Source organism: Embiotoca jacksoni, unplaced genomic scaffold (assembly GCF_022577435.1).
Source record: "Embiotoca jacksoni isolate LCO1_2020_lvr unplaced genomic scaffold, fEmbJac1.0.p SCAF_29, whole genome shotgun sequence".
Taxonomy (NCBI): Eukaryota; Metazoa; Chordata; class Actinopteri; family Embiotocidae; genus Embiotoca; species Embiotoca jacksoni.
Window position 1 is genome coordinate 2,311,543 of NW_027185380.1, and position 23,591 is coordinate 2,335,133.

General features: G+C 43.4%; 1 protein-coding gene across 1 annotated transcript in view; it reads right to left on the bottom strand.

The window, feature by feature from the left end:
- extl3 (exostosin-like glycosyltransferase 3) overlaps nt 1–23,591 on the bottom strand; it is a 31,740-nt gene that overhangs the window by 6,703 nt on the left and 1,446 nt on the right. The window contains exon 2 of the mRNA XM_069161824.1: nt 786–3,421. Coding sequence (XP_069017925.1) covers nt 786–2,924 — 2,139 coding nt within the window. The 5' untranslated portion in view covers nt 2,925–3,421. The remainder of the gene's footprint in view (nt 1–785; nt 3,422–23,591) is intronic.

Sequence of the window (23,591 nt, forward strand, 5' to 3'; positions counted from 1 at the left end):
GAAGCGCACTCCGTCTTCACCCATCTGACATGATTCAGGGTGCGTTCAAAAGCCCGCAGCTTTGTGGGGCGTTCAGAGTGTTTCAGCCTGGAAACGGTCATCCTGCTTTTCTAACGTCATCTCCCTGAACATCGTTTCAGCTGCAGTAGAGATCTCAAATTTTGCTTTCAGCAAAAGATGACGGTGTCAAAATGATTTTTCAGGACAACACAACGGTTTTACTCCGTTTCTCTTCATTTTCAAGAGTTTTCCGGGATGTGTTGGAACCCTGTACTGGCGTGAATAGAAACTACATGAATATTTGATTGTTCAAGCTTAGTTCAAAAGCAAAACGTTGATTATTAATTGAAGTAACATTACAGAGCCCAGCTCTTTTTCTTCATCTCTGTCAGTTCAGCACTTGTGAACAAAGTCTCCGTCACAAACTAGGCCTAATGCTGCAAATAAGAACCGCATGAATATTAGATTTTTTTTTTTTTTGGGGGGGGTGCTTAATTCAAAAGCAAAAATGTTATCAACCATGCACGTCAAACTTCTTCAATCCTTTTAGTAAAGCTGCTGGTAGTTTGTAAGGACTCCTCCAGAGTTTCAAAGTGACACTGATCCAGATGTACTCGAGTAAACTTCACATCACTTCTGACACATCAGAACCGTTGCAGGTTACTTGCATTTCAGAGAGAAAGGATGCGAGGGCGATGTATCCCCTTATGAATAAGACCAACGCTATTTCAATGAATGTGTGAACATTTATTGAATGAAAGGATCTTTCCTGCAGGAGTACTCACCACAATGGGCAGGCCGATGTCTGGCCACAGCAGGTCATCTGAAGGGGGCTTGGGCGAATTCCACACCACCACCACCTTGTTGAGGTACGGAAGTCCATTCAGCCTCTCCAGAGAGTTCATCAGCACCTCCTCCCTCTCGTACGTCAGCATCACCACGGTGAACTGCTCCCGGGGCACGTTCCCACCAAGAGCAGCCTGAAACTCCTTCCCAGAGCCTCCCGTACCCCCGCCGATGGGCCTGAAACCGGTGCCGGAGCCCAGGAACTTGGCTTCAGAGGGCAGCACGGGGTCAAGAGGAGTGTGAGGAAACAGGTGGAAAGGCCCCGGGGCCCGGTTCCACGCTCGGTAAGTGTCTGCAGCGGTGTATGTGAAGTTGCGGAGAAAGCGTGGAGACGCGTAGGGGGGCTCAGTCTCGACCGGACCCAGATCCAGGTCCCCATTGTCAGCCAGGTTGGCGTCGGTTCCCGCCAGCTTCCCGGCTTTGTGAGGGATCTCGTGGGCGGGCTCTTCTTTGATGGGGGACGCCGGGACTTGGATGCTGGTTCTGATACTGGCCATGATTGTGTTGAGAACGTTCTCCGAGGTCGAGAAGTAGGTTTCCCACAGAAAGCGACCCTGCCGCCTTATAGCCAGCATATCGTTGTCCGACAGGCTGCGCAACAGGAAGTGGAGCTCTGTGACACGGGGCTTCGGGACTATAATGGCAGCTTCACTCCAGCGGATAAACTGGTGGTAAGGTAGTCTGGAGTGGTCTCCCAGCACGACCGGGATGGCTCCTACTTCCAAGGCCTCAAAAAGCCTCATCCCGCAACCTGCTGAGGCCACTAGCTGTCCGTCACCCGCAGCGATCACCAGGGCAAAAGTAGAAGCCTTGAGCACCTCCAGCCGGTCCTCCCTCTCTCCACAAAGAGCCCACTCTGTCGGCAAACTCGGTCTCGGGTTCTTGCAGGTGAACTCCACCAGCACCTGGTCCAAGTGGCTGTCCTGCACGGCCTTTAAGGTGCCGATGATGCGATCATCGTAGTCAGCTGGCGGATCTCCCTCCATTTCCTCCTCGAACGACTGAGGGGGGGCCTCCTGTAAGCTGCTCTTCAGGGACTCCACCCTCTCACCCTGGAAAGTGAAAAGGTATTTCCTCTTTACCGGAACCTGCGGTGGCACTTCCAAAAAGTTGGGTTCTGAGAGGGCATGAACGAGAGGGGACACGACCAAGTCGAAGCCCTCCCGGTACTGCTGCTCCAGGAAGGTGGACTGGGCGACCGCCGCCCGTCCTGCGCTCACATTATACAGGAAGTTCTGTGTCATTGACTTTCTCGAGAGATGCACCAGTACGTGGTTGTGTCCGTCAGATCTCCAGTAGGGAAGAGCTTTCAGCTGCTTCTCCAGCTCTGAAGGAGGCGGCAGCGGAGAGGAGGAGGACTCCTGCAGCTCTCCGACCAGCACCAGATACAGACAGGCAATGCTGGGGTTATCGGTTACATAAATGTTGCTCTTAACTGACGCAGCAAAAGCCTGCTTCACCAGTGGGTCCAGATATTCCCCCCACGGATAGGAGCCCGTCTCGTAGACGTACACAGGGAACCCGGACGTAAGAGGACAGCGCGCGTAGTCGAAGCAGGAGCGCAGGCGGCAGGAGCGCGCGGACTTCGGCGGCGGCAGTCCTGGGTCCTCCTTGTCTGGCAGCAACCTGACAGGCAATGACAGTTTGGGCTGGTTCTGGGCCATCAGTTCTTTATAGGAATGCTCCGTCTGGCTGATGACATTCTTCAGCTGCAGCAGGTCCTGCTTGGCGCTGTCAATGCTGCGCTTGCACGCCTCGATGCGCAGGTTGAGCCGGGCGATCTCCCCGTTGAGCTCCTGCCTCTTGGCCTCCAGCTGCAGCAGCTCCTCGCTGACAGACTCGCGGATGCGGCACAGGTCCTGCACATGTTTGGCCTCGCACAGTTCGCCGCCGGGCCGCGGGCCGAAGATGCGCTTATCAGGACCGCCAGCTTCGTCAATGGTAGTGAGGTAGTAGTGAGCGATGAGTGGGAAGAAGACCAGGATGAAGAAGAGCATGAAACTGAGCCACGTGAGACGCACGCGTCGCAACACCCACGGCTGGCCTCCGACACCCACCCCACCGCCGTTACGCTGCATTATTGACCCTCTCAGTCTGCTCCTCGCCCCGCCAGGGAACCGTTGCTATGGGGATCAGCAGCAGCCATAGTCGACCTTGTCAACAAGGCAGCGGGATGGATACTAAATCATCAAAGCCAGGGTGTAACTCTGTCCTTCTGGAAAGGTCATCTGAGGCCGCCTACCTCCTCTTCAGAGTCCCGGGGATATTGGCCTGAGGTTGAGCCTCACCTGTACTCTAATATGTGCTCTGCATAAGGTAATGCCATTTCTATTGTGAGTTTTGTTTTTTTATTGTGCCAAATCTATGTAAGAAAACTGTCCCGTATCTTGGGTGGGGTGCCCCTCAATGGGTGATGCAAGGACAGCATGGCTGCTCGCAGGTCAGGCAGAGAGCTGGGAGGACCAGTTGGTTCTGGTCTCGGTCTCGGATGTTCTCATCTTCTGACGCCTCATCAGAAAATCCCCCGGAGGCTTAGCCTGAGGAAACTCCTCGTCCTTTTTCTTAATACAGGAACCTGAGAGAGAGAGAGAGAGAGAGAGAGAGAGAGAGAGAGAAAACAACAGAAAAATGAGTGACAATGATTATCTGTAGCAATATCATAAGAATGTGTGCAGGCGCTTGTTGGAAAAATTACTCGGAGGCTCGGTTCAAAAATAAAACACATCGGACATGTATTCTTGCAAGAAGGAGCAACTACATGCACCCTCAAAGAGAGGTGTCCAGCAGTGCTCCCAGATCTCCTCCTCCTAGTAGGGCAGCTTTTATACAGTGTGACAAACAGTCGACAGTCACCCCCATTCCCTTTGTATCTGCTTTCGTATGGTAATACTGAGTTGGTTGTAGGTCACAAGATAAGGACACAGGGGAGTCGTCAATTAGATGCGGAAAGTAAAACAAAAGGAATCACTTGCAAATAAGATAAGACAACAAGAGAGACTTTTCGGAGCCACTTAACAAGAGACTTTCTGGAGCCACAATGCAAATAAGGAAGAGACTAATCTTTTTTTTCCATCACGCTGCATTTAATAGATGATTTAAAGTGGAGCTCATTCGTGTTGCTTAGTCAAATATCTCCTCTTTATAGTGCACCTGTAAACGGTACAAGGCCGTTTCATGAAACTGAGCAGCATTTAGTGAAGTGAACTCAAGTCACAGCCTTGAGGTTGATCACATCACTTTTTCCATTGATAAGGGCAGCCTGGTTTGTCTTCACAGAGATGCTACAGTATATGTGTCATATTTTTAGTCTGGCTTTCCTCATCCAACCACTGTAAATGTTCCTTTATCAAAACCCAGCAGCTTTCCCTGTTTTTCCCTGTACTCTGTGCATGATTGCCTCCTGTAAGAAAAAAAAAAAAAATCATCATAGTACTGCAGAATACCAGGGGGTATCTTTTACTTTCAATTTTCTCTCTCTCCAAGTCACAAAGAAGGAGCACAAAACAGGGGAGAGCCATCACTAGTCAACCGCACACAGTCGGCGAGCCAACACCAACAGCACCTCCAGCAAATCTCATTAAAGGGCCTCCTCCTGCGTCCCAACCTCATCATTGTCTCATATTACTGAGCATCCTTGATAACAGCTCATCCCAGAGAGCGGTGCAGAATTATCTTCACTGGTTCAGAGGAGGAGAAAGGCTCCGGCTTACACAAAGGAAACCAGCAGCATCTTCTGACACACAGTGCTCGAGTGTTGCTGGTTTTTAAGTTCTTGAGCCCAGACAAATGCAGGAATAACCTCACATACATGTTGGTATCCAGCTTACTTTCACTCTACGATTGAAACGTGTTCGGGAATAAGAGAGAATAAAGAAAGCAAGAAAAATTCAAGACCTCGGGTGCTGCTTTTTCAGTCTGCAGCTGTTTTGAAAAGATAGCTCCGAGCCAAAATCTGCAACACAGAGTCGCAGCGGCTCGACTTAAACAGGCGTAAACATCTCTGCAAGATTCTTACATCACGAGCACAATCTAAATTTCAGCAGAGATTGTTTCTTTGTGCGAGCAGCAGGCAGCCTGCCGCTCGAGCTCAGGCTGTATTGCAGCAGCGCAGCACAAGCCTCGAGGATGTCGGCCCGTAGGCCAAGCGCCAAACAGTCCTTATCAAATACATTACGGAACCCATAACACCGAGAGCGGCCCTTGATAAAGCAGTTCAGACTGACACAGTCGCAGAGACCAGAGGAATGCAGGTGGGTGTTTACCTTCCACCAACATAACAGCTCCTCTTGATAAGGATATTATTCCCCGAGCTGCTGGTGAATTGAAGCCTCTGGGGTTGGAAGGTTTTGATTACAGCCTGGTTAGATCACAGCAGAGACAGATACCATCTCAAAAACAAACATCATTCCCTCTGTCGGGTGGTCATTTCTCCCTGCTGCCTCCATGTGACGGCCATTTCTGATGTTTGAAGATCACTGCGGCCCTCACTGTGTGCGCGTGTCAAGGATTGGAGCGAGGAAATGCATTGACCAATCACGTGACAGGCGCGCGATCTCAACTTGCCTTGAGTGACAGACATCCTGCTGCTACACGTCTCCTCGGCGCTGCATGTCTGAATGCATCTTTAACGTTATATAATATCAGGTGGTAATCTCAGGATGTTGAATCTGAAAAACTTTATTTTCTGACGACAAAACACTTTTCTTTGCGATGTACTTTATATGCAGTTTCGCCTGCACAACTTTTCTTACTAGAAAGTCATTTGTAAATTATTTCACCAATTGTCTTTTTCACATATATTTTTACTGCTTATACCTTAATTTCTCTGTTTTTGTTCAGCACTTTGTAACTTTTGTTTTAGAAAGGAGCGCCATAAATAAAATGACGGAGATAAAATGAATGTAAAGTGCTCAGCATTATGTCCCAGATGCCAAAACAGCACCTTCACATTCCTTGTTTTGTCCAACCAATGAGCTAAAAACTCATATGACAAAGAAAAGCTGAACTTCTTTAAATTGGAGGCTGAAATATCTGACATTTTAGCTTGAAAACTGACTTGAAAGAATAAGTTGTATATCAAAACAGTTTTAGCGCGGGGTGCAACAAAGGTTTTCACGAACAATTTATTGTTTAGTCTGCTTGAAGCTCAAAGATATTAAATTTAGAATTGAATAAAAACACAAATCAGCAAATCCTTACATTTGAGAAGCTGAAAAAGGCAAGTGTTTAGCTTTGTCTGCTTTGATAAATGATTTTAAAATCAATCGATGACCCAAATTTTTCAAAGATAGATTACCAAACTGATTAATCAATCAATGATACGTTGTTCCAATATCAACAAAGAAATGTGATCTGATGGTTACAGACCCCATAAACAGAGGAGTATTATCTGGCAGCACTAAGCGTGAGGCTCCTGGATTCTTCTGCACTCATAGTATTACTGCAACATTATCGAGGTACTGATCGGTGGCCGATTTCAATTGTTACAAATGAACAGTTAAAAGAGGGAACAGAGGATCAGAGGTTAATATCGGACATGAAACTCTGACCCCATAAAAGTAACTACAGGCTGGTTTCTGTTACAGTTAGGAAGGTACGCGCACAGTCAGGACTCCCAGTACATATGACCCTTTGAACGCCGACCTCCATCCTGCTGCTCAGTGATTTGCCTGAGGTGCCAAGTGACCGAAAAGCAACTATCACAACAGTGTGATTAATTGCTGCATGACTGCCAGTGTCACAGGGGTAATGGCAGACAGATGTTGGCCAACGCTGTCGCAAGGCCTAATCTGGAGCCAGAAAACATGCTGGCTTAAAGCTCTGCCTGTGGCCGCTTCTGGGAAACAGAGCAACACACACACACACACACACACACACACACAGATACAGATAAATCTCAATCTCTTCAGAATGTCTTCTCTGTGCTGCGTCAGCTTAATCTGGCTGCATGGAAAAACACACAGGAAAGCATTGATCGCTCTGGACTTACTTTGCGGGGATCAATGATAATGCCATCATTACCTACCGCCGAGCTGCGAGGTGCTTTAGTATTAAGCACCTAAAAGGCTGCAGTTGTTGCCATTTGCACTTGTAGGCTTTACACAGCAGCCCAGGTGTATAAGAGAGCTATACAAATATTTCCAGATGCTAACATGCCGGTCTTCGTCTTCACCTTATTGCAACCGGAACCGAAAGGCTGCAGGCATTGTCATAAGTATTTTCCATAGATTTTGCATTGTTCAAATACTTCCTCAGAGATGAGGACCAGGTGTTCTGTTTATTATAATGTAAATATTACATTACTTATGTGGAATATCTGTACGCACGACATACAACTCCATTCATTTTTCAGAAGGTGAAACCCTACAACAGTCTGAAATCAAGTGCTCTGTAGTCTTCTCAGGGGAAAGGAGAGGCAGCCGCCTAGCTGATGACCCAGATAAAAAAAAAAAAAAACTTTCGCTCGGCACGGTGAGCACAGAGCGAGCAACGACTTAGTCAGCAAAATGCTGGTCAGGCATGTGAATAACGCCGGCTGCATTAGTCGAGCAGAGTGTTAATTTGATTTACAGGAATAAAAAGTGTTGAGTTGCAGTAAACACTGGTTTGAATATCAATCACGATCAAATTCACAGCTCAGGCCGAGTTCAGCTTTAAAAAAAAAATAAAAAAAAATCAATGAGCATGGAAGAATATGTTTGCACACACCCAGAAATGAAACGAGGTGCCTAATGCCGAGCAGGGCCGGATAAAATATATTCATCTCATGTCAAAAGACTGACAGCAGCAGGTGCCGTGCTCAGAGCCTGAATGAGGACGTGGGGGTGCAGCTTCCAGCCTCCCGACATTTGAGGGCGAGAACTTGTATAAATGTTTGAACAGTCTCTCTGCACAGTGGCAGCACTTTTCTGAGACAGACCTGAAATTCCTCCGCGAAGGAAACATGAAGCACAGACAGAACTGACATCCAGCTGTAACGGGATTTTATTTTCTTTACCGAGTCACAATCAGTTCAACTCAAGGACCACGTCTCGCGCGGAGGTGACGGGAGACAGCAGCTGTAGCAGCGAGTGAATGAGCGGAAGTTTCTGAGGAATGGCATATCCTGCAACAAAGTTGAGAGCGAGGGTGTTTGGCATATTTTTTTTTCCCGCCCGTCTCCGAGGCGTCTGACGGAGCTTATGACAGATAGCAGGGCAACGTGAAGGATTTGAGGGCCGATGGAAAGATCAAACACCTGGTATTTTTTTTATTTTTTTTTTATATAAGGCTGCGGGGTAGAAAGGCGCCACAAGGTAGAGACTGCAAGGACAGAAATATTAAGGAAATGGATCTTTGATGATTTTATTTTTTATTAATGTCTAGAGAAAGGAATAGATAACTTCTGGAGATGATAATGACACAGAGAATCCACATTATTTGAAATATTCTCTTCTACGGCGCTGATGTATGACTCACTGATGAGTCAAGCTGGAAATAAATCATGAAAAAAAGAACACAATTATAATCTGTAATTCGTCACACTGGCTCCCTTATAAACAGTCGGTCTGGGTGGTGTTCTCGTCCGACGTGCCGACACCGAATCTTTAAAAGAGGAGCAAGACTAACGACGCTTTCGCACCTTCCTGAGGTGGTCTCGGTCCGGATCAAACTAAACCATCGGTTCGGTTCACTGTGAAAACACTTCTTGGATGGTTCAGATTTTCAAGCCATTGGACATCTTATTACAAATCCATTTGTTTTTGTTTTTTTAAAGAATTGAACAAGATGCATACCAAGTGGGACATTTCACAGTAAAACCTATCTCGCTCGCTGGTGGACTGCATCCTTGGTAACACTGTTTGGACCTTGATTGACATTTCTTGACTAACTGTTACATATCAGCAGATATACAGCACACACAAGATAATATCAGCTGACACACTTGTTGATTTCTAGTTTTTTCAACTGGATATAATTGTATGTCTTTGCGCAAAGTTAACGGACGACCAAAGTTATAGGATAAAACTCCCAGGGACCTCGAATATCTGCACCAAACTTCATGGCAACCAATCCAATAGTTTATTCACTCTGAATCACAAATGTTAACCTCTTGGTGGAGCTACAAGAGAAGTCACAGGAAAGTCTGGAGGCTTTAACATCATGCACCTTTGACTCCAAATAGCCGGGCCCATGTTTGCCTCAACTTAACAGTATATTCAAACCACAATGGTCCAAAATAAAAACAGCCAAAGGACAGAGGTAGGACTCTTTTTCAATGTCTCACACATTGATATCCGAGTAGTTCTCTAGTTTCAGCCCTTTTACTGCAGCAGTTTGAGGGTTATGCGTGCTGTAGGGCTGAAACCACTTATTGTAAAAACAGTGAAATCAATAAGAAAACTAACTTCTCCCCATAAATGAATGATGTCCGAACATATTGGTTTACGGTAGGGGCCGAGGGGATGTAGAGCATTTATCATTTGTGGTGAGAGGACGTAAACCGGCATCCTTAAAAAAAAAAAAAAAAAGGTCATAGACTGTAACACGCCACTAACGCCAGGCTGGGCTTAAATGGGGGTGAAAACTGAAGCACAAGAGTGGCGTAAATCTAAATGTACACAATTCTCGCACACAGCGGCAGTGAGTCGACGCCTCTGGAGAAGATGCTGCCGCACTTGAGGAAATGATTATGCCTGCTGGGACTCCAGGTTATCCTGATGACAATTAATTGTGATTTCATGGAGGAGATTGAGGTATGGCATCCCCTGCGGAGGTGATGGTTGAGGGAGTAAAAAAAAAAAAAAAAAGAAAAAAAAGATGGAGGCAGCTGCAGGGGTAGGCACAGTCACAGGGTTGTGTGAGGGGGAGCAGCTGTTGTAGCCATGGATCACAGCTCATCTGCAGACGGCTGACTGAGCCATCTGAAGGACTTTTTTTTCGCCGGCAAGTTCCAGAGGTGACTGTAGGGCGGCGGAGTGCCACTCAAAGACGTAATGAAAAGTCCAAATACGACTTCAGAAAGGAGAAGTCAAAGTTTCCTCATGTTGAGGGCTTTATTAACATAAACAACTGGCGGTCTAAAACATATCAAATCACAAAGCTTCGATTAAATCTAACCTTGAACTATTTCTATTCTTTGTTGTTATTGGATTGCTAATGTTTGTGGTTTCTTTTTTGTAGGAATACATTTATATCAAACAGACCAATATATAACAGCACCCTCCAAAAGTGTGTCAATGGTGAAATCAGTTTCTTTGAATTTGAAATCAAAATACAGAAATGTGACAAAAGAGGAGAATCAATATAACGCTATTTGTTTGGCAATATATCAAGTTTTCATTAGATATCCAGAAGTTTGTCAACAGTTCAGAAATGTCAATCTATTGATAACATAGGAACTGTATGTACAGTATGTCTTCATTATTATGTCATGTACAGTGTTCATTTAGGGCAATATATTGATGTTATAATATATATATATATATATATATATCATGATATGAGACTAAATATCATCCTAGGTTTTCGATATCGTAATATCATAATATGGAATTGTAGCCGTGTTATTATTTGCCTTTACACACTTTGCCATTGAATCCACATTACTGATGATTAATTAGCAAAAATCTCATTGTGTACATATTTTGTGAGAGCACATATAGACATCCCAACGATGTTGTCGTAATATTTGTTCAATAATATCCTGTTATCTAATTGTGTCCATATGGCCCAGCCCTATGTTTATTCACTGGATGCTGAGAACGGGGGTAATGAGGGAGCTAGATGGGATTCTCACAAGTGATTAAATTGTCAATATGCATTGAACATTCCTTTAAACATTTAAGCCACCATTAAAAGGCTCTTTAACTTTTGTACCATAATGAGGCAGCATGTCCGGACTTTGTTTTTGTTCCTTTTCCTGTAGAACTATAAAATGTCAGGATTTGCTTCTTTACCCTTTTTTTTCCCCCTGTTACTGTAAACTCAATATCAAGGATTTCAAGAGATCACCTGGAGGTTCTGGGGAAATTGTTTGACTGAGATGAGCCTTTATCCTTGTTTGGAGAAACTTGAAAATGCTGACTGGAGCGGTCTGTCTGAAACTGTGCAACAGAGGCACGTAAACACCTTCAGATGTGTGCAGACGTCTCATCAATTCAGGTTTGTGTCATAGCGAGGACAACAGGCAAAAAATATAATAAATGATAGAAATGATAAACGACGCTTAAAAAAAAAAGAGAAAAGAAGTGAAAACGGGAACAAAAAAACAACAACAACTAATTAACAGCTGCAGTTAGCTTTGTGGAAAACAATCGACTGAAAAATAGGAAGGAGGAGTCAAAGACATGCACGCAGTGATTCAGACAACAGAATCTATCCCAATTTTAAGTATAAGGGCAATAAAAGAAGCAGTTTTCCTATATTTTTTAACACAATTCAACACCATCCCCAACTATGTCCTCCAAAATGACCATGAAGTTAAATCAACACATCTTTGCTAGGATTTATTCAAAGTCCTCCAATGAATCCATTCTTTATTAAAGGTCGATATGTTCAGATTGTGTTTGACTGCACTAGTTTTAGCTAGGTGTCCCTAATAAATTGGCAACCGAGTGTATTTCATTTATAAATCCAACCGATAAACCGTTTTCAGCAGAAATAACCAGACCAAATACGAATTTTCCCCTCATCCCAATGAAGTGAAGTACTTCGTTAAACTGATGAAAAACAAAAAAAAACGTAATACTTTGCCAGTTTTTTAATAACGGCATCAAACTTGTACATCGTCTCAACACTGAAAACAGTCCAGTGGGTGCTGCTTCCTTTTATGACCTAATAACGCTGACGAGATGACAATGAGACCGTTATGATCATCGGGAGTGTCGGCGCGATGATGACCCAGAGCAGGAGCAATTAAGATCGGCCTCCATGTGGACCCACTCGGCACCGAACACACGGGTGTGCTGACCTTTCTGCGTCAGCATGAGAGAGACAAATGTGAGGCAGACAGAAAAATCCGTCCTTAACTGCCCCCGTTGCTTGCAAACAAACATCACACAGGTCGACTGATGCGTATTCGTAACTCTCCTGAATGCCATTTTGCACCGGCACAGACAGAGATGTAGATAAACAGAGAGAGAGAGAGAGAGAGAGAGAGAGAGAGAGAGAGAGAGAGAGAGAGAGAGAGAGAGAGAGAGAGAGAGGGAGGGAATGAGTTCATAATGACAGATGGGCCTGGGTGCCTTCCAGCCTCCAAAGCTCCTGAAATATGAAAGATTACACAGGAGAGCAATTTGTTTAAAAAAAAAAAAAAAAAAAAAAAGTGGCCATGTCCTTGTGGGATTTTACATGTTCATCTTTTAAGAGACAAACCAAGGTAAATCAGATACAAAATGTACGCAAAGATCACCCACAGGGTCCATGAAATAGGGCGACGGTAACGTGGAGCGATCTGCGAACATCTGCGGGTGACGAAGGCTCGGCGTTCGTCAGAGCTGGGAGAGCGATAAACAAAATGGATCGCGCTGGCTTTGCAGCGAGTGTTAATCCATCAGCGGAGCCTCTGCCGTTGAACCGCTGCGGCGCGAGTTGCCCCGCAGGGGTGAGGCGAGGAGGGTCTCTCGCTGCGTTGGAGAGGATTGAGAATGTGACAGGCAATTAGAGTCAGCGCAGACATGCAGGACTCCCCCCCCCCCCCCCGTTCCTCAGCACACAACAGCTCACACATATTTCTAATGAGCTTCAGCTTCCACAAACCTCGAAAGAGACACTCTGGCATTTGTAATAAATATATATATATACACACACACATATATATATACACATATATACACACACACACACACATATATATATATATATACACACACACACACACATATATATATATATATATATATATATATTTTATTTTTATTTATTTTTTTACACTTGGCTGTTCTTTGCCAGAAAATCACAGTCGGCAAAAATTTAATCATATATCATTCAGTTTCCCAAAAAGGGTTAGTTAGCACTGTTCCTTTGCGCCTCCCTTAAAAACAAAAGGGCAGAGTTGGCTGAAAGCACGGAGGGTTTTGCTGCTTTCCCATAATTATGGTCCTGCTCGTATCAGTCTTTGAAAGCTGCAACCTCGGACTGAAAAACTCTTTGTACCAAAATGAAGAGAAAAGGGGAGAGAGAAAGAAAAAAAAATTAAAAAGTATTGTAGGTAGCTGTCGTCCATAGAGGGCAGGAAAGAGTTACTCCCAATCTGCATTGTGGAAAAACAGATGCGCGAGACGCGTCTTGCGAGAGAACTCCAGGCGAGATGCGCAACTAATTCCTCTTGATGAGGTATGAAAAGCAGCACAGGGCAATTTTCCTTGGCATTTCCTTTTCCTGAAAGGCCTGGTCATGCATCTACATTCTAAAATTGTATTTACTTACGAGATGTGATTTTAAATGGCGTTATCTAGCTTTGGGTTCACGTACTGCATATCTGAAGAGTATTAAATCTCTTCCTCTGTCTTGTGCGTTGGAGAGTATTTTACTACATTTTCTTAAATGCGTGTTGTTGTTGTTGTTGTTTTTTTTCCTATCTTTGTAAAGAGAACTGCGGTGGCACTAAAGCTCGAACTGACTGCGACACGTCGTGTACTCTATCGACTCGGCTGTCAACTGTTTTTACTTTATCGACGTCGCAGACGCCGCCTGACAAGCGTGTCAGCGAGGACACGAGCGAAGGGAGAAAGTTACAACTTGCAACAGTTTGCGTTCAGTAATCTGATGTGTGATCACAAACATTTAGCTTCATTGATATTTGTGAGCGCACACGACGTCCATGTGCCGCAGCTTGCGTTCAACTAGATGACGTGACGCGGCTTTCTTGATTAGTCTGATGAGCTTCCTGGATTAATCAGTGATGTCGGGAGACGCCACGGACGCCTGATTTGAGGACATTGCGGTTGTTTAGAGAATATTAAGCAACATTTAACGTTCAGAAGGGGAGAAAAAAAACAAAAAACAAAAAGGACATACAGTGTAAAGTCAAAGGTTCAAACTGTGACCTGGCTCAACTTCACTTGTCTGTAAAAACCTTTGAAACAGTATTTTGGATTAACTGCTGCTTTGCACAGGGTGAAGACTCGGGGTGTGTTCAGACTTGAAAGGTTTGATTCAGTTAAAATGAACTCTGGTGTGACAGCTCTGTTGGTCTGGTTCATTTGACCGTTGCCATCTAAGTTCAGTTTATTTCACTGTTCTTTTTTTTGTTTGTTATATCTGACACACATCGGACTCAGAGATGTGGAAGAGCCCCATGCCTGCCCGCATAGCTTCTTTAAACACCACGGAGCAAAGCCCGACCCACTCGAATGCCAGGATGCCGTTGTGAGACATCGACGATCGTGCGCCTCAAACAAGCTGAATCTGATTTGATTTAAACGCAGCTTAGCGCGAAGACGTCAAAAACCAACCAAGCATGGGAGCCGCGTTGCCCGTTACAGTTCGGCAGAGGCGTCGGGGACCACCGTCTCCTTGCAGCAGAGCTTCGTTAGTGTGTGCAAGAGTGGAATTCATGTCGCCGTTTACTGTCCTTCACACATTTTGTAAACTCTTCTCGAGCGTTCATCTGGTTAAAAAAAAAAAGAGGAAAAAAAAAGACACCACCAAATATACATAAATCCACCAAATATCTATCGGAGAAGCTTTCCTACCAGGTTGTGACCTTATTCAAAAGCCTTTTGTTGACATCTTTTGATTCGATGTTAAAATAGTAAGTGTGAATCCAAGTGAAAGGGGATTAAAATACAACAATACATCATTTTCCGCGTCGGTTCAGATCAAAAGAACCGAACTACGAGTACAAATGTACCCTGACTGACATTTAAATCTGACATCAGCTTTTCACTTTCATAATATCACTAGTGAGCCGCAGTGACTTGCAAATTCTTAATCATAGACCCGATGTACCGACAAATCGTGTCAGTCTCGTTAGCGTCGAACAGCAAGTGCCAAGAACAGATTTTTGGGAAACCAAAGTTCAAAGAAGCTTTTCATCCACTTCCAGCCCCCCTCTAAATGACATGTCCCCGTCCCGTGTGACGCACCAACTACATTGTTGAGCCACGTCTTCAGAGGGAATTTCTGCGCTGGAATGCCTGCAACTGGTATTTGACCCATTCATTATCAAAAATCGAATTACAGGCTGCCACATGGTACTCATTCAACCATTTGCCTCAGCATAATTGCTTTAGTTACAGATGAAATGAGACACAAGAAAACTGAGGGCGCAAACAGGCCTCTGGTAGAATCCAGCAAAGCTTCACGCATAACAAAAACCAGTTCCAAGATAAACATGAATGTATTTACCATCAGCGTGTGTGAAAAATGTACAAAGATTTGCTGTAGATAGCCTAATCTTTCTTATGATACAACAGTCTTCCTATTCCTTTATTATTATTCGTGTATTTCTTCATATTCATACCGTGATCTTGAGCGAAATAAGAAAGGTAGACTCCAATTTTCCAACCAGGTACATTATCAAATATGTCTTGCTGTAGCTATACAGATTTAAATTAAAATAAAAATCCCCTCATTCATCAAAACCTTGGGACATTTCACAAGCCAAGGTTTCACAGAGGACCTTAATTAGTAACCTGGGCTGCAGTCGTACTTTAACGGGAGCAAAGTGAATGCATCCGTCACAACGACGAGAACTTCCACAGCTCGGCGTTACAACAGCTCGTCCTGGAGGGGGAAAACAACGAGGGCAGAAAAAAAATAAAAATGAACGGTCTTTTTGTATCCCTTGACGTGCATTCAATCAGTGGAAACGGACTTCATTCATGTCAAGTTCACTGCCACAGAGGCTCTCGTGTGTCGTGTGCTTTCCTTCTCACAGCAGCAACATGAGGTCAAGTTAAATAATGTTCAACGAAGCAATCCCGACTGTCTCTCGGTGGGTCGTCTATTAGGTAGGATTATTTAAAAAAAAACATTTTAAGGACTACGAATTAGAAGCCGGATACTATTCTCATTTCTGTAAAAAAAAAAAAAAAAGGCTAAAGATAAAACAAGCGGATTCATTCAAGAGGGCAGATTCTGTTCACTTGGTTGCCACCGATTGGTGATCAGATCAGTCGATGATTAAAGTCACAAACGGATTGATTAAGGCCACTTTTAATTAGCACAAGTGACATTGCTGCTTGATTTAAAGCAACTCATATTCTGTGCCTTTTATATCTTCCAGTCCTCGCAAGTGTTCTGTGCAATCTGACAAACCCGTGTTTGGTATTTCTATTCTCCTCGAGTCCCCTCGGCTCTTTGCTCTCTGGTTCAGTCTCTCTCTGGTTCTCTCTCTCTCTCTCTGGTTCAGTCTCTCTCTGGTTCAGTCTCTCTCTGGTTCTCTCTCTCTCTCTCTCTGGTTCAGTCTCTCTCTGGTTCAGTCTCTCTCTCTCTGGTTCTCTCTCTCTGGTTCTCTCTCTCTGGTTCTCTCTCTCTCTCTCTCTCTCTCTCTCTCTGGTCCAGTCTCTCTCTCTGGTCCTCTCTCTCTCTGGTTCTCTCTCTCTCTGGTTCTCTCTCTCTCTGGTTCTCTCTCTCTCTGGTTCAGTCTCTCTCTGGTTCTCTCTCTCTCTTACTACTGATCCATTTTAAATGGTGCGAGTCTTTGCGCTTCTTTGGCTACGCGCGACCTTGGCTCTTTGCCTTCGCTTCACAATCTTTACGCCCTATTGTTCCTGGAGTGGCCGGCAATTCATCCGTGAACGTAACGTAGATAAATACCTGAAATTATTGACGGTTGGCTTGAATTTGCTGTCGTTTTGTCTCAATGCATATACAGCAGAACCCGTATCTCCTGTGCATAATTACAGAGAGAGATGCTGAAAGTAGGAGACAGTGTTGTTTGAAACTTTGTTCAGTTCCCTGCCTGATTCTCTGCTTTGTCATAATTCTTCTGATAAAAATGAACCAAAACACAAGTTAATTCCAGCAGCTGAGTCGTGACATTAGCTGTGTGGACATTTAAAACGAGTGATGAAAGATATAAAGTTAGCCACCCCCATCCACAGCAGTCTCTGGTAATGACAACACGACAGTATGAAAATACAGACGATTGCACTTCTTTGATCAGAGCGAGTTCAGAATCACTAAAACCTGCATTTCACTTATTAAGAGTTAAATACTAAACTGAAGACAAAACAGTTCACCGTGGAGCTTTCTTGTAAAAACAAGCCGTATTGACATTCAGCATTATTGATGTTATCGTAAAGATTGAATGCGTTTCTTGCCTTATTTATAATTTAAAATTGTAATAAATGATGATTTTAATCGATATGAACGGAGATATTGTAGTATTACGTGTGGCTGCGCTGCACAGCCCTAATTGGGCCACTGGGGGACCAAAACCAACCAACTTCATCCTGGTGAGCAACTGTGAACACATCAGAAGTGGTGATGATGACGACACTAAATCCTTTGCTGACGACAGCTGCGGTCCCTTGTTAGCACGCACACTACATACATTTTAAATCATGTCATACTGAACAAGTGTTTCCAAATCTTTTTTACAGCCGACATTATGAATTTAATGAGGTTTTGTTTACGTGTAATTGCCCCGTTGTTGTGGCGAGGCGAAAGGGAACAAAGGCATTATTAATGGGACGAGCTACACCTGCGATTCTCCTGCTTCAATTAATCAAAATGTTTGACAAGAAGAAGAAGAAGAAAAAAAAAAAAAGAGGCCTATTTCGAGACCCTCATTTAGTCTTCAAAGACGCCTGCTGGCTTGCAGGCCTGAACTGCAGCACCTTTTTATTTTCAAGTCAAACATTTCCTCGGTTCAGTATTACATCTGCAAATGTCACACGAAGGAGATTTAAAAAAAAAAAAAATCCTGATAAAAAAAAGTTATTATGCCTTTCCCCGTCTTTCGTCTGCCCTCAAAAAAAAGTTGTGAGCAGCCGTGCACTCTGAGCAGTCTGCAAATGGAAGTATGACTCTGAATGTTTGCTTTGACGACTGAGTCTAATTGTGAGGTCTGTGCCAATTCCCTCTCCCCAGCATCAACACCACTCCGTGCCAGCCCTGCAATATCAACAATTGGGCTAGATCCATAAATAGGACTAGTTTGTAAGCCACCATAATCACAGAAAAATAGACTACGTCTGGCTGAGACTCAAAAGTGATTTAAATCCAGCGAGTACTGTCCTCGTTCCGTGAATGAGAGCGATTTCAACTAGATCTCTTTGATGGTGTTAGCATAAACATCTTAAAAGTTATTGACGTTTCCTTTTAAGATATAACGCTGCTGATTTTGAAAGACTGCGGCTTTGAGTTAAAAACAAGAAAGGACTGGCTCTCAGACTGTAAAAGCACTTAGTCACATTTTAACAGCGTGAATATCAAGAGCTGCAGGCAATCGCACTTAAGAACATTGTTGCCATCGCACGTGTCAGCAACTGTTTTCACTATCTTACTAATCCTTCAGTTATTCCCCCAAATACTTCATTAATCAATTAGTATGTGAAATGTCTCGGAGTTTTAGGTCAACACGGAAAACAATTTAAGCAGAAAACAGAAAAAGCAGCTAATCCTCATTCTGGAGAATCTCAAACGATCAGTAAAACAATTATAAGCAATTAAACTTTTTGTCAATCAACTGATATCAGTAACTTGGATTCATGAAATCCTTCCTCGAGCCATACGTGGTCCGAGCTGGCTCCTCCCTGCACATACTTTACAGAGTGAAGCGTTAACAGCAAAATTAACAAACGAGCCCTGAAACGCTGCCCTCCGAACAAATAAATCCTCTTGTTATCTTGCCACAGCAGTGGCAGCAGCCCCGCTCGCCCTGTCCTCCCGAGAGCGCCGCCCCCCCCCCATCCTGCACAGGCTGGCGTACAGACCATAACAGATTGACTCAGCCTGACAACAGCTGCCAGAACCCCGCAAGCCACGTCCTCCAGACACTGATGGATTGTGGGAGGGGAGCCAGGGTGATTAGCCCCTGACATGGGAGAATTATTGCAGCGTACCACCCCAAAAGAGTCTGCACCTGAGTGTTAACGCGGGGGCATTTTCATTACCTTAAGACATGTTGCTGGTGCCCACTCGCCCTAAATTTTTTTTTTTTTTTTTTTTTTTAAATAAGCACTGGGGTTTAAACTCAGCACGTCTACGGGAACAAGCGGTTGATGCAGGAGGAAAAGCATAAAAAGTGATGGCCTCGTTACGAGTGATGAAAAACTTGTTCTTTTGTGTCATTTGTTTAAAATAAATGGCTCTTACCTTGTCAAACAGTAACTAAAGTCGCCTGGAGGTGGGAAAATGGTGTTTCTATTTAAGGAATTACTGCACCTCGGAAATGAATTAGTTGAGAAATCCTGCTGCCCGACTGGCACGGAGAGCTGCTGTTTGCTTACCGTGCCAAAAGTAAAACTAGTCCTGCTAACCCTCTCTTCCCAGCATTTTTCTTCTCTCACAAAGCGACAAGCTGCTGCATCTGTTCTTGTCAGAATTTTTTTTTATTTTTTTTTATGCAATTTATTCCTCTCTTGCCTAGTGCAAAAAAAACTAAAAAAAGAACATACAGAACAAGCTGTCCTAGGTTAATGTAGCCTAACTTATCCTGCCTCTTAAAGCGGATGTTTATTAGAGGAGAAGAAGAGCTTGCTCCTTCTGTGGGAATACTCAGCTATTTGAGTGGATGTAAACCTCTGCATTTTCTCAGACGAGAGGACCATTTGAGTGGTGGCTCCATTTGGTGATTCATCCAGACTCTCGTCACAAGGACACAGTAGTTAATGTCCAAGCTTCAGTGTTCAACACTGCAGCCAAACCGTCTTTCTGTCATACCAGAACCACAAATCGGGGATAAAATTTAAAAAAAATAAATAAAAAAAAGCGTGCTCCATCCCTGATCCCCTGTCAGTGTAGTGGTCTTGAGGCACCATTAATCCACAATCTGACCATAAGGTTGGGACAACCAGCTTGATGTGATGTGATGGCTACCTGATCCCGCTAGACAGGATGTAATTATGTAAAAAGCCTTTGTAAATCAGACCTATTTGTGGCATATTTTGGCACAAAAACACATTATCACGAAAGGATTTCTGATCTTCGGGTCAAATGCATAAAGCGGATGCAGTCTCCGGGTCTTCCAGGTGAAGGTTTTGCAAAAGCGCCCGAAAGTGCAATAAAATGAGGTCCACTAGGGGCTGGCTCCAAATAAACTTCTGCTCCAATACACTCCCATTAAATTTCTCTGACAAACCATACAGTCAATATTTTTTTTTCACAAGTCATTATGGTGTCATTAGCTAAATTCCCTCTTGCTGATCAGTGCTCTGATGGTCCTTCTGGGAGGTTTCATGTTTAGGTGAGTGGGCTGCTAGATCAGTCTAAAATTTATTTTGAGATTAATCTAATGCAAGTTATACAGGTTTATAAAAATGAAGACTAACTTATTTTAAGCCTAAATGTTATCAATGTCCTTATGGAAACTTCGATCCAAGACCTGTTTCCATAGTAACACTCCGTGTCACCAATTGACAAAAGGGAGGAAAATGTGTTTTTTAATTTGTGGTTTGCTGATAATATTGTGCAGTGGGAGATGAAAATTTAAAGAGTTTTTGAGGCCACAGTACCCTGTTAGAAATTGACTGTGGGCGCACTTTTTTTTTTTTTTTTTTTCCCAAATCAGGGTTGTTTTCTGTTGTAAGAAAGCAAGCTGCATGTTTTCTAGCTATAGAAAACAGCGTGAATGTACCCAGAATTCATAGGCCTACCCATGTTAGTCAAGAGGTAAACAACTTTAACCAACAGATAAATTTAGCCAGAATTTTAACAATTAGTCAGATCTCGGCCATAGCTAGAGTGAAGATGTCCCCAGATGGAAGACGTGTGGACTTTCATCATATTTAGCTCATGTTCCAGTGAACCTTTTCCCCGAGCAGACATTTTTGACATGTCATGACAGAACGAGCACAAGTGGGACTGATAACATGTATGAAGGGTCTCTTACAGTAATACTACAGTCTTGCACCGACTCTAATGATATTTCGTCTTCTGGATCTTTTCACAGCAGACGTTTTGGCTTGTGATAGCAGGAAAAGCGCCGGTGTAACTAACAACATTAACGAAGAGTCTGAGCGAGCCGAGCCAGTGGAAACAGCATGTGCGTACATCCCAAGTCCTGAGCTGGGAAACCTGAAGAGAGTTTAAACATGATTTATATTTACACATCAGCTGTGCTTGTCCTGCAACCACATGACGAAAAAAAACAAACGTGTGAAAAAGATAACTCTTGCCGTTGTCAGCAATTAAATGGTCTGTAAAATGTCCTGCCTTCATTACGCTTTGTCACAAGTGGTTAATAACCACATTACAGTTGATATCATCATTTTTTAACTTGCTAATATCGGTATCAGCCCAAAAAAATCCTTGTCGGGCTCAATTATTTACAACAGGAACTTTTGTGATTATTCATAAACCCACTCCGCTGTTATAATTTCAGTTTGGTCTGAAAAAAAAACATGCGTTATAGTTTTGACAGGAAGGTTAATAAAATGTCAATTTTCAAACTAGCACTTTGTATTTAATCATCAGCACCCAGATTTGAGGTTTAATTACCGAGCACATACCTTTCAAAACCCCAAAATACTATTCATGTGCAATTTCTTTTTAATCACATCCGATAATTAACATGAGTATTAAGGCAAAATATTACACACTGATAAAACACTACTAATCATATCACTAGTCTCAAAACATGAGGACATTTAAAAAGAAATCACTCTGCCAATCTTGCCACATGAGGCAAGTGTTTAAGAACAGCAGCACATCAATAAGCATCTGATCCCATAAAGAAATACAGATTTTATTATTGCACTGTGTGGCGGGAGATGGTGATTGCTACTCTGTGTGACCACAAAGGAAAAGACATCATTCAAAGAAAGTGTGGCGGTGACAGCCCGGCGGAAAAGATCAATATCCTTGTCCACAGTGGAATACATGCTGCCCCGTACCGTCCATATTAATTCACACTGTGGTCCAACCTGATCATAACAGGGGGAGAGTTCAAATCGTATGAGCAGCTGCTTGGTTATTTCTTCTTAGTTTAACTAGACGGTCGAAGATAAAAAAAAAAAAAAAAAAAAAATCTATATGACCGTCTCAGTTTTGGACAGACTTATAATGGCATTTGTTATGACAGTTTTTGGTTGATCATCACAAAAACGGGAAAAAAAAACGAAGAAAAAAACCACTGCAATACACTTCCAGGACACTGCTGTGTTTTATGGCTCAATGCCAAAAAATTAAAGAGAGATGAAAGAACGCGCCCAACTATATACACTGTGATGCATCCACAGACAAAAGAACTAACCGGTTGACCTACAAAGACTATTGTCTACACCCCCGTCGAATGCCGGGTGCGAGCTACAGGATTTTCAAACCTCAACCGATCTCATAAACATGGGAGACCACAGACATAACAGATTTAACTAATTGTTAATATCTTAAAATCGTAAGAAGACACACACACACACACACCCGAGCAGTCAGGAAAGAAGCAGGACCACTAACTTGAAGTTAGAGGGATTTCAGGAAGAAACTCGTGTAATCAAATGTAACTTTCAAGAAAAAAAAACAATACATGGAGTCAGCTGGTTGCACTTGCGTGGGCAAGGGACGGGCATTCAAAAATCATAACCCCTCAGACCTAAAGGTCTTCTGTATTAACCTCTAGTGAGGCGGCAATATAAAGATAGATCGATAGCTCCATTATTAATCCCGCAAGGGGGGGATTTGTTTTGCTACAGCAGCATATATAGATACAGGGCAAAGCAATAAAAATAACAGAATAAAAAAAAAAAAAAAATAGAGGTAGTAAAAAAATTTAAATATAAAAGAAAAATGCACAACATATACGATAAAAATTGAATAATATTAAATTTAACTAAACAACAGTGCAAAGAATTAAACAAACAACAGTGCAACGGTGTTCTTGACGCGCGATGGATTTGGCCAGATGTGAGTTATTGTAAAGCCTGATCTCAGTGGGCAGGAAGGATCTCCCGTATCCGTCCTTGTGACAGCTGAGCTGGATGAGTCTGTTGGAGAAAGTGCTCCGCTGTCCCGGCAGTAGGTAAAGTAAAGTACCTGCTGCCCAGCCTCACACAGTTCTTGTGAAATATAATAATACAAGATGAATAAAGAGATGAAATAAAGTGATGATTAGTTGTTTAGAAAGGAGGAAAGAGAATATGACCCAGACGTCGATGTGAAATCTGAACTCTCTAATTTTTTGCATATTATATAGTTTGCGTTTCAGACAACCAACTCACTGCAACCCCCATTTGGGTTTTCTCTGCCTCGTCACATTCAGAAAACTGAATACATAACGCCGTGCTCGGCAACTTCGTTTTCCCACCAAGTCTCAGACTGTGAGAGGCACACGGTACCATTTGTTTTCAAACTTACATTTCACTTAAATCTTCAACTTGTGAAATACGGTATTTGTTAACCGATTTGCCCAAAAAAATGGTGGCAAACGCTCAGAAATGCGAGTGAAAACTGGCTTGCAGGTTACCGAAACAAGTTTTAAAAGCATCGCCCCTGGCAGATACCTCAGGCTTCACTCAAACACGCTAAACCTCGTCCAATTTGCCGCTACCAGGGGTAGGTTTCCGAAATTGCAGCTTGCTCACCTGACTATTCAACTTTTGGTCCCAGGTGTCAGGGCGACTGTTTGCGGAGGATTGCGTCACCATTGGTTGATTATA